At 33.1% G+C, this 12,590-nt stretch overlaps 1 protein-coding gene across 1 annotated transcript; it reads right to left on the bottom strand.

Annotated features, from left to right (window-relative positions):
* Nucleotides 1–6,240: 6,240 nt before the first annotated feature.
* Nucleotides 6,241–11,105, bottom strand: LOC111383098 (uncharacterized protein Mb2253c-like; the record flags this gene model as incomplete). Its single annotated transcript, XM_023007167.1, has 7 exons — nt 6,241–6,606; nt 6,699–6,750; nt 7,117–7,224; nt 9,716–9,859; nt 9,936–10,028; nt 10,719–10,814; nt 11,040–11,105. Coding segments are annotated over 7 exons (600 nt in total), but the record flags the coding sequence as incomplete, so codon positions are not given.
* Between the last annotated feature and the right edge of the window lie 1,485 nt (nt 11,106–12,590).

Here is a 12,590-nt window from a genome sequence, read left to right on the forward strand (position 1 = left end):
TTGAAAAGGTGCGATAATATTATATTAAAAATTGTGGATTTAATTAACGTTAAGAAAAAGTCTTCTATTCAATGAAAGAATTTTGAGAAATGTTGCTTTCACCATAATTGAACCTTCTTTCGACGCTCGAAATATTTTTGGGCATGAGTTGTGATTTAGATTGAGTTCGTCGTGTAGAACACATTTCTTAATGTGATCGTCCAATCTCCTTCGTCATTTTTGGAAAGCATAATTCATTTCACAAACAAAATATGCGATCTCAAATAATTCTTGAATTTTTTTAGATAAATGGATTTATGTCAACAAATGGCATGTTTTTAAGCTTACTATATTAAGACAATAAACGTGAGTTTGGTTTGCGTTCTATTTTCTGTTTTCAATTTTCAATTCATTTTTGTTTTTGTTTTAAGGAATTATTTTAAGATTGCACAAAACGCGTCTGATTTCTCATTCTAAAAAATTGTCTCTAAACAAAAAACTAAAAAACTTGTTTGGTTTAAAATTTTTAGAAATAGTGTTATCACATTTTGGAGGAGCTTGGGAAAAGAGAGGAAGAGAGATGGATTTTTGTATTTGGGTAGGTTTTGGGAGACTTTAGTAATTATTTTAATTTGAAAAATTTTTAAGTTAAATTTTCTTTTTCTGAGTTTTTTGAAAACAATGTCAAATATGAGTTTTGTATTGTAAAATTTTCCTTGTTTTTGAATTTGCATTTTTGAAAATAACATATCGAGCATGTTTTGAGTGTTTAGAAAATTAAAAACTAAAAATGGCTTCAAAATGATAAATCAAACGCACTTTAAAAGTTTAGTAGAATGTTTTTCTGTCTTGTTTTCTTGATATTATCTAACTGACTTAAATTATTTAAAATTGAAAAATAGGGACTGCCAAATTTTATGCTCCACACATTAACTTAAATTTTGTAGAATATTTATAGGATGTAAATGCTGATATCGATTTGCACCCTTTCTCTTATTTTTCTTTGTGCTGTATTTAGAAATTAATTTTCTAAAAATTGCACTATTGGCCACCAATCTCTCCTCCAACGTTTTGTTTTAGCAATAGAGAAATTGATCGTCATTGTCGATAACTGATATCGTGCAGCTGAACATCACTTCCTCAGCTAGAGTTCAGGATCCTAAGAATGAGAAGCCTAACAGAATTTCTACATGTTAAATGGATCATAAACGGACCTCTTTAAGAGATGGATTGGCAATTTCCAAAGAACACTATCTTCTTAGGGTGAAGAATAAAATTTTGACCGAGCTGCACTTACAGGGAGGATTCTTGCAGATGTTTTACAGATCAATCACAATGGGTGGGATCGGTGTTATTTTTGGCCATTTTTTAATGCATCGGGTCCCGCATGGACCCGACCTCCATGAGAGTGACCTATAGAAGGTCTGTAACTTCATCATCTGTACATCCAATTTAATCCATAAAATTTTACGTTGAACCTATAACCTAATAGCATTGTCGATCCCCATTAGCAAATTTTGTTCATTTCAAGTGTTAAAAAGGCGCTTTCAACAAAAATTGTTAAAAAGTATAATTTTGTTGAAAAGACCAAAATAAACACAAATTTCTATAATTAAATAAAAATTGAGAGAGAGAGAGAGAGAGAGGTTCAGAAATCTAAAATTAATGGAAATTTTTTTTAGACCATCTGGGTGATTTTTTTCCTTAGAGTGAAATTAATAAATTATAGTGAAGCATTTTAAATAATACGAAATTGAAAATAACAAATCAGCTAAGAGAATAATTGTTTCTTGACAACAAATGGAAAACAAACTTTACTAACAATAATAATCACCGAATACACCAACAAAGTTGTAGATGGTCATAGATTTATTACACACAGTGTTAAAATGGTAATCTTTTCTGGTTCTACAGACGAGTTCACTTCGTCGTAAGAACAAAACATGAGTTGAAATTCTAAAGTTGTCAAAAACATAGGAAGCAAAGACACAATGTCATGATTCGTTTCAAACAAAAATTATTGGATAAAATATATTGGAGGATGTATGTTCTCGCTTCAAGAGTTTAAGCTAGCTTAACATTCATTTATTTATTTATTTATTATTTTTTTTTTTTGTGTGTGTGTGATATGACGTAGAGGTGCAATTGTTGGCAAAATGCAACATACCGTTTTAACTAAGAGCACGGATGCTAGCAAAAAGAATGCTGTTATAACTACCATTTTCGATCACAGAAACGAATAAGCACACCACACCATTTTTTTTTTTTTTTAAAAGAAGAGGAGAAAAGAAGATTTGTAAATAATTCTGTTTACTGACAGAACATGCATTGCAAAATCCAAGGTATATATAGAAAGAGTAGACATGAAATTAAAAACTTGGAGATAGTAGCGATGGGTTGTCCAAGAGTTAATAATCCAAATGGTCATTTAACTTTGTGAAAAGTTTTTACGGGATTACTAAACTTTAAAAATTACCGAAATTATCACTGAACTTTGTAAAAGATTTTCACGGGGTCATTGAACTTTGCAAAAGGTCTCTATAAAATCATTGAACTTAAAAAATCATCTCATTCATCACTAAATTTTGCAAAAAATTTCCTAGAAATTCACTGAATTAGTGATCCCTGGAAAACCTTTTGCAAAGATTAGTAATCCTGTGAAATTTTTTTGCAAAGTTTAGAGATGAATAAGATGATTTTTAAGTTCAATGACCCTCTGAAAATATTTTTCAAAGTTTAATGATCATTTGGGTGATTTTTAAAGTTCAATAACTCTGTGAATTTTTTTTGCAAATTTTAATAACCATTTGGGTTATTAACCCACTATCGAAAGATTCTACCGCAGATATAAGCAGTATCAGATTGGAGCTGCTATTTTAATTACTAAAATTATTTTGGGGTTATTATTTGGATTGGCAAATTAATCTATATTTTCATCTTTATTCAATATGTATAACATACCCCCGCAAGATGGTTAGTTTAAACAAATCAATCTTGAAATTCATTTGTTCATTTTTTGAGTCTCAATCGGATTTGATTGTTCGTTGAATTTAATAAGATCTAATACTATATTAAAACTTGTACTTTTATCTTAAAATATCAATCTTATTAAAAGCAGCAGTCCAAATCCTTATAAGTTAGTCTATATTTTTCATCTTTAATCGATATAGAATTTTATCCATTAACATATTATACCAAAAATGGATAAGGCCAGAATTATGCAATATTACAGCAACAACCTATGGTACCCCTCCCAGCACAAGAAAAATGACAAACAACTCTGCATTTTGATCGGGTTATGCTGTCCAAGTGGCATTTTTATCATTGGTTGGTGGAAACAACTTTTTTCACCAGCTAATGATTAGCACCCATTTGGCTCCCAATTTTTTGAAATGAAAATAGGTGAAATAATATTTTTTTTTTTAAAAATGGAGTGATTCAATTTACGTGTAATATTATTTTATAAAATATTGTATGGTTGAAAATAAAAGAAAGAAAAATGAAATGAAATTTAATGGGAGCCAAACGAGGCTAAATGCCACTTGAACATTATGTATACTAAAATGTAAATTTTGATATACATGTAAAACAAAATCTATCATATTGAAGTGGATTGTGCAATCTCGTAGGTCCTTTTACCTCTATCTTCAATTCTTCCAAGAATCATTTTAGCTAGAATAAAAAAATTAAATAAAAAAAAATTAAAAAAAAGAAGAATCATTTTGGCTAGAATAGCGATGGACCACAGCATTTATTGGAAGAATAAGATTGTACCTTGAAGCGGGGCTCAATTTCGAGAATAATAGTAAATAATAGAGAGAACAAATTTGTAATAATATTTATTTTAAGATAATATATTAACTATAGTTACCTTCAAAAGAAAAAAAAATAAATTACATTTTTCAAAGTCTTAAAATTTATAGAATTAGAAATTAAGCCCTTGTTTGGTTTAAACATTTTTTTAGTAAATATTGATAAAAATTGATAAAATATATTGTTAATAAAATTTGTGTATCTGACTAAATATGTGATTGAAAGAGAATTTAAAAAACGAAAATCTAACAAAGGTTAAATTTGAGATGTCAATAGCCAAGAAAGACAAATAAAAAACAAAATAATATTTTTAACGTGAATGATGAATGAAACTTTACTATAGAATAAAATACGCTGTAGACCAACAATAAACTTCAGACAAAATAAATTAATTTTATTGATGGGTCAAAATAAATTAATTTTGTTGATGGATCAAAATTGTTATTTTAATAATGTATAGGGATCAATATATAAGTCCTAATTCTAAAGATTACATTTTATAAATAACATACTCAATAAAATATTTCGAAAATTGGGTGATAAATAAATTTATTAAATATTAAATTATAATACAATATACATTAATTATTTTCACCCCATGCCACCTCACACCACTACACCACATTCCCTCCACCTCTCCACCGAAGAGGGTTATCGGCTCCAGCGACTGCTTCGGCAAACTGCTCTGACGATCGCTCAGACGACCCTTCTTTTTATTTATTTATTTATGCCAATGTCCCGTGATTAGTTCTATTGGATTTGTAACTTGTGCACATTGTGACCAGAGAAAAATGGAAGAAAGGACCACCCGCACCACCTTCACCTATCCACCACCACCACCACCACCACCACCCCAACCAACCACATACACAAAAATCAAAAGTAAAATCAAAACCACAGCACACCCTAACCCCACAGAAGCACTCCAGATTTGTCACTATTTGTGTTATTTATGACCAAATATGTGTTATATGTGATTAACTGTGACAAGATTCGCCTTTAGTGTGATTGTCTTTGATCGTCTAATTTTTTAATTGAATGTGACCAAGTCATTAACCTGCATTATCTATGATTAATTGTGACAAAATTGATCTCCAGTGTGACTAACTATGACCAAATTTAGTAACTATCTGTGACCGTGTCAATCTTAATTGTGACAATATATGATCAAGTCACAATCGATCATAATTAACACAAAATTGGTCACAGCTAGTTATAAATGCTTACTTGGTCACAGAGGATCACAAAAAACAAATCTGTACACATCGTAGACCCAAAAACCCGTCTGCCTTTCCCCCAAATTCCAAATTCCCTCTCTTTATCCTTTACCTCTTACTCTACCATCGTTGGCAATGGCCGCCGCTGCCCTGCAACAAATCCCTATCACTTTCCAGTCCCGGTCACCACCCTCCTCCTAAATACATTTCAGACCCACTGTAAATTCTCCCTCTCCATTGGCCTCAAGCTCCCAAAACTCACAACCTAGCCTCTCATCCAGCGCAGCGGCAGTGAATCTAGAGCCAGAATGATTAGCTTTGTCGTTGGAAGCTACACCTCTACCCTAGCTGATGTGAAATCCAACACCATGCTCAAGCAAACCTCCGCTGACATCGAAAAAATGGGGAAAATATTCTCCAATCCAGGTGTCCTAAATTTCTTCACAAAGCCAACAGTAGATGAAGAAAAGAAGAATGGAAATAGTCGATGGAATTACCAAATCTTCAAGCAGTGATCATTGCTTGGTCTTCATACGAAAAGGAACTCGCAGTGGTGCCTCACCTCGTGCACCAACGCCGAAATATCAATGGTTCTAAACAGTTGGCGCAACAAAGCCAGGATATAGATAGGGTACACCACCGTGCACGGTAGTTCTGAATCCACTAGCGCAGTGACCCCAAATATAGAGAGGCTATAAGTTGAAAGGGAAGAGAGGATAGAGAATGGGGAAAATTGATTGGGGGTGGATGGGTTCAGGGTAAGGGGTGTTTATTAGATTTGAATTAAATATTTATAATTAATAAATTCTAATTACCACTTGATATTTAAAATTTAAACTAATTCACCTTATTTATGATAATTAGCATGTAATTGTAGATTTCTAGGAAATTGGTGAAGTTTAAATGAAAAATCTATAAAGCTACCCTTTGACAAATGGTACAAATTATTTCATAATCATTTAAAAAATAAAAAAATTATTAAATATTTATAATTAATAAATTCTAATTACCACTTGATATTTAAAATTTAAACTAATTCACCTTATTTATGATAATTAGCATGTAATTGTAGATTTCTAGGAAATTGGTGAAGTTTAAATGAAAAATCTATAAAGCTACCCTTTGACAAATGGTACAAATTATTTCATAATCATTTAAAAAATAAAAAAATTACGAAGCTTATTGTTTGACAAGCAAAAGTTGGAACTTTAGAATCAATCCGAAACCAAGCTGTAAGCTAAACTAAACCTTAATTTCAATTATACGAGGTCAAATCCTCTCGCGCAACTCTCTTCTACCCTTCTAAGGATATACTGCAATACAATAAACCAATTGAGACCCTGCCAAATTCCTCGAGATTGATTTACTAAGCGCCTGAATTATATTACCACTGGACTAATAAGTTATAGAATTAATTTCTTAACACAACACCATTTTGATAATTTATCTACAATTTCAAACGCTGCTTGCACTAGACAGACCACAACAATTCCAAATTCATGCACTGACACATTCTTTTTCAAAAAAAATTACGAACCATTTAAGCAGTGATTCCATCAAGCTTTTGGGATGTCACATTCAACTTGAATTTCACCACCTGCATAACGATAATGTTCTGTAAGATTCTCAAAACAAATTTAATAGTGCGCGAAAAAATCAAAGAAAATCAAGAAGGCCAGCCGGGATTACTCTTTAAGTGTATCCCTAGATTTGCTTGAGCATCAGCTTCAGTATTTAAGTCCTGGTAAAAGATAGGAAAAGCCTTTGGGATGAGAAAGAAGTTGATGACATACAAGGAAATTGGAATAGAAATGAAAATTATGCATGAATAAAGAAGTGCAAATATGAACATTTCTTTGTGTATAATAATGGAACAAACAAGGGTGTAAAGTTCGGAGAGATTTTATTTTCCGAAACATGCGAAGAAAAGCCAACTTGCAGTGTTAATAAATGCATATCAAGCAAGAACAACGAGTTAAATACATGTACACATATCCAAAATATTCTAACGTATCTTTTCAGCCAAAATAACCAACAAAATATAAGAATCCTAACCTCATGCAGTCTATTCATTTAAGAATGAAGTGAAAAGGAAAATTTAACATACTCTTTCAACGTGACAGATCTCAAAAGTCACAAACTGATCCTTGAGCTCTTTAGCCACCTTGCATAACTCCGCCATATTTTGAACTTTTGTCCTCCATAGTCCCTGAACCTGTCCAATAGATATAGTTTCGGTAATAAGTGATAAAGAGATCATACCCGAGAAGGCACAGTAATATCTATGACCACCACCATTGCACCAGGGAAGAAACCCTCAAAGGAGATAGAACCAGATAATGGACAAACATTGCCTATATATTAGCATGATTTTCAGAGCACGAGCCCATAGATGATGTATTACACTTGCAAGCTTCTAGAGTCTAAAACTTCGTACATAGTTAGCCTTTATTTGGGAAAGATTATTAGTAACTTTTTCCAGAGGAATAGTGCTGGGGACCACGAAATATGTGGATAATAATAAGTAGTTTAGAATGTGTGATTGAAATTAGAGTTTGAATTTGACCGAAAAGTAGAAGTAACTTTTAATTTCCTAAAAATGTTTAACAAATAGAGGCTAAATCTACCGATTTTTTCTACTACTTTTTATTTAGGGAAATCTGCACCATCCTATCACTATACAACTTGTCACATTTGGGTCCGCAAACAATTTATTTTAACTTAGATTCCCCATTTTTATTTTTAGGTGCAAGAAGGTCCTAATGGACGGAAAAAGTTTGTATTTCTTTAAATGTCACGTGACTTGCACATGCTCTTCTTTTTTTAAGGGTATTGTGGTCTAGTCGGCACTTTTTTCAAAAAAAATAAATAAATAATGAAAAAGATAGGAAGTTTTAAAGATAATAATTAAATGATATAACTCAAGCTTTTTAATCAAGTGGTTTAACATTATATTAAAACATGCAAAACTCCTACGTTCAAATCTCACCACTACCAATTTAAATGAATTGTGCTCTAGTCATGTTTTAATAGGAAAGATGAATCCCGCCTACACGTGAGGGGCATGTTGAATATAATAGTTAAATATATATTTTGCGTCCTCTAATAGCTCAAGTTTTTAGATTAAGTGGCTCAACAAGAAGAAAAAGGAAAATAACCAAAAAGAGAGAATAAAACAACAAAATCTACCTCCAAATTCTACCGCCTCACCACTATCAACATTATCTCCACCACTACCGCCCCATAAACTCCTATCACAGTAGCCTCTCGTACCATCATCGCCAACCATTGACTTATCATAACTCTTCCTTACCATCTTTGCATCCAAACCCCTCTAAAATGTTGGCCAAAATCAATTTATGATCTTTTTCTTTAAGTTTCAATCTTGATTATACATATGATTTATGTTTAGATGTGCAAATATTTGTGGAGCAAAATCAGGTATAGCAAGTGGCCACCAACAATTGGTGCACAAATTCTTCTTTTTCAATCTTTGAAGTGATTAGATCTGGAAATAGATAGCAGAATTCTGGGTATTCGGAATTTACTATAGATTGCTGGGTTTTAGTTAAAGCTCCAGTTTTTGGATTCTTGGGGTTATGTTCCAATTCAAATCTGGGATTTTTTATTTCTATTTTTTTTATTTATTATTATTTTTATTTTTTTTGATGATTATGGGTGTTCGGGTCAGTTTACGCACACCTCGACTAATCCAATGGAGCCCTGAAGTTTACAGCCGTGTACTCACTTCAGTGACCCTGAGAGGACTCGAACTGATGACTGTTGGAGAGCAAACCCAATGTCTGTTCAAATCTGGGATTTTGACCTACCCTTTTTTGAAACTGAAGCAAATTACTAAGTTCCATAAGAATCCGATCCCAAAATCACTTGAGTATTCCAGCTTGTGAACAATCTCGCTCGTCATAATGTGATAACCTTGATTCCCGTTAATGGTGCATGTGGGTTTTTGCTCCATCCATATTTTAGGCTCTTAGTACATAATTCTGTTGAAATTGGTAGAGGCTTGGAGATGACTCGATAAAGACCAATGGTGAGGGCAGTAGGGGTGGCATCTGGTCGGGGAGGCATTGGGGTGGTGCAGGTGGCGGCTGAGGCGACAGTCCATAATGGATTAAGCAAGACACTATGTTTTCCTTCTTGTTTTCTCTTCTCTCTCTTTTTTTTTTTTTTAGTTGTTAAAAATATATTGAATTGATAGGATTGCTCCATAGGGATGGCATCTGGTCGGGGAGTCATTGGGGTGGTGCAGGTGGCCACTGAGGCGACAGTCCACAGTGGATGAAGCAAGACACTATGTTTTCCTTCTCGTTCTCTCTTTTTTCTTTTTCTTTTTTTTTCCAGTTTCTTCAATAGTTGTTAAAAATATATTGAATTGATAGGATTGCCCCTACTTAAAGTAATCATGTGCAAGGCACATTATTCTTTAATAGAATTTTGGCTGCATTCTATTCATTTGGACAGACTTGCACAAAAAATGAAAGATTGGAGATCTAAATGACAAAAAATTTTAAATGGGGACATAAGTCAGGAAAAGGGTATAGTTTGGGGGACTGTGGTGCAAATTTCACTTTGATTTATCTATGCTAATGGGGGAATATAGTAAGTAAAAAAAAAAAAATAAGGGATAGACATAGAGAGAGCTAGCGAGAGAGAGAGAGAATAATAGAATGAAGACGAAACTAGACCTGCATGCAGACAAGTTTAGAGTCTCCTTGAACCCGTATATGCTTGAACCCCTTTTGCAGAGCATATTTCAACCCCAAAATGGCACCGCGATATTCGGCCACATTATTAGTGGCAGTACCCACACCTTCACGCAAACGAAACACCTACCAAAATGAAGCTCAAGGTCATGCATATAAGCATTTTACAAATGTCAAAGTTGATCAAACAAGAAGTGGTTACCATGCTTCCATCTGCTGTTCGCAGCACAGCCCCTGCACCAGCTGGTCCGGGATTTCCCTTTGAAGCGCCATCAAATTCAATAATACAGGAACTCTGTAAATGTAGGGAACTGAAACTATAAAGTATGCTCTAAAGTCTGAACTATCATAAATTAAAAACCAAGGAAACATATTTATTAAAAAAATAAAGATAGATAAAGTAGAAAGACGCTTCGAACTTATGCCCGATGGGGAGAAATCCAAACTGGATCTAAGTAAAAGAACTATATTAAGGGCATGTTTGAGATATCTTCCGCTTCTTATAGAAGAGCTTTATGAGGAATTGGGCCAACATCCTCTAAACACACTTTTAATTAGACAAAGTACTCTTAAAAAATTATCCACCTAGGCACAAAAGAAGCTTTTGGGTTTTCAAAAGCCATGCCAAATGGGCCTTCAGATAAAATTGTTTTCCAATAGTTGACAGCCTAAAAAACCTCTTTCCACTAGATTACCAAATTATTACAAATTTGACACGAAGGCCCAGACTAACTGTATTCCTCCACTTAGAATCATAATTCAGCACTACAACGATTGAAGCACGCAGTATGAATCATAATTATCGTAGCACCAAGAGAGGTAGGAGAGGCATAGGGGGGATGGACCAATAGAAGCCTAAGAAAGACACTTCCAAGTTGGAACTCAAACCAAATACATTACTTAACATGATCAGAGAATTTAAGGCTTTCAAACTATGAATCAGGAAAAAAAATCATAACGAAATTAACACATGACAGAAACTTACACAATAAGAAGAAACTGGTGGAACTTGGAGGAAATCCAATTTGGCATGTTTTTGCTGAGGATTTATGGGAAATGAAGCCGATCCAACAACATCCTGCTGAATAAGAGAGATACTTGAGAAAAAGGAAGAAAAATCAATCCTGAAATGTTCACTCAAAACACATAAAAACAAATAAGTTCATTCTAGCCAAAAAACTTATCCAATCTTCTCTTACAACTAGACATGCCAAGAAAAATTTGAAAAAGAAAAGGTTAAACCAAATAAATTCAGCCAGTAAAATTTACATAAGCTTCTGCTAGATCATTTACATTCAGCAATTACCAGTGGCCTCTTCTCTAAAGGATTCTTGCCAGTGACTTTATCTTTAGAAGAATTTGGATGCTGTAAAAGAAAAAAAAATCATCAATCATGGAATTTCACAACAATATCTTGAGTTACACAATTACAATGTTATGTGGGTACAAACAGTAAGCAAAATATTTTGCCAACATAACACCAAGTTACATATGTATGTGTAAATAAAGTACAGTTCTGATTAAGTCCCAATCCAATATGGAATAGTGTATGTAACCCAAAAAAAAAAAAAAACCGCAGGAAAGCGGCTGAAAAGACTAAAAGAAGTATATTATTAAATATCCATCATCATATCTAGAAAAAAGGGTCAAAAGTTCACCCTTATTAAACATAACCTATAAGCCAGTAAAACTGTTCAGCTCCAACACAAATCCTTTCAAAGTGGAAATTTTAATAAATATTAAAAGCAAAATTGCAACATCAAACCTCCAACGTTTTGTTTTAGCAATAGAGAAATTGATCGTCATTGTCGATAACTGATATCGTGCAACTGAACGTCACTTCCTCAGCTAGAGTTCAAAATCCTAAGAATGAGAAGCCTAACATAATTTCTACACGTTAAATGGATCAGAAACCAACCTCTTTAAGAGATGGATTAGCGATTTCCAAAGAACGCTGCCTTCTTAGGGTGAAGAATAAAATTTTGACCGAGCTGCACTTACGGGGAGGATTCTTACAGATGTTTTACAGATCAATCACAATGGGTGGGGTCGGTGTTATTTTTGGCCATTTTTTAATGCATCAGGTCCCGCGTGGACCCGACCTCCATGAGAGTGACCTATAGAAAGTCTGTAACTTCATCATCTGTACATCTAGTTTAATCCATAAAATTTTACGTTGAACCTATAACCTAGTAGCATTGTCGATCTCCATTAGCAAATTTTGTTCATTTCAAGTGTTAAAAAGGCGCTTTCAACAAAAATTGTTAAAAAGTATAATTTTGTTGAAAGGACCAAACATAAACACAAATTTCTATAATTAAAGAAAAATTAAGAGAGCGAGAGAGAGAGAGAGAGAGAGCGAGGGTTCAGAAATCTAAAATTAATGGAAATTTTTTTTAGACCATCTGGGTGTTTTTTTACCTTAGAGTGAAATTAATAAATTATAGTGAAGCATTTTAAATAATACGAAATTGAAAATAACAAATCAGCTAAGAGAATAATTGTTTCTTGACAACAAATGGAAAACAAATTTTACTAACAATAATAATCACCGAATACACCAACAAAGTTGTAGATGGTCATAGATTTATTACACACAGTGTTAAAATGGTAATCTTTTCTGGTTCTACAGACGAGTTCACTTCGTCGTAAGAACAAAACATGAGATGAAATTCTAAAGTTGTCAAAAACATAGGAAGCAAAGACACAATGTCATGATTCGTTTCAAACAAAAATTATTGGATAAAATATATTGGAGGATGTATGTTCTCGCTTCAAGAGTTTAAGCTAGCTTAACATTTATTTATTTATTTATTATTATTATTTTGTATGTGTGTGTGTGAGAGAGAGAGAGATA

The sequence above is a fragment of the Olea europaea genome, unplaced genomic scaffold (assembly GCF_002742605.1).
Source record: "Olea europaea var. sylvestris unplaced genomic scaffold, O_europaea_v1 scaffold2613, whole genome shotgun sequence".
NCBI classification, from domain to species: domain Eukaryota; kingdom Viridiplantae; phylum Streptophyta; class Magnoliopsida; order Lamiales; family Oleaceae; genus Olea; species Olea europaea.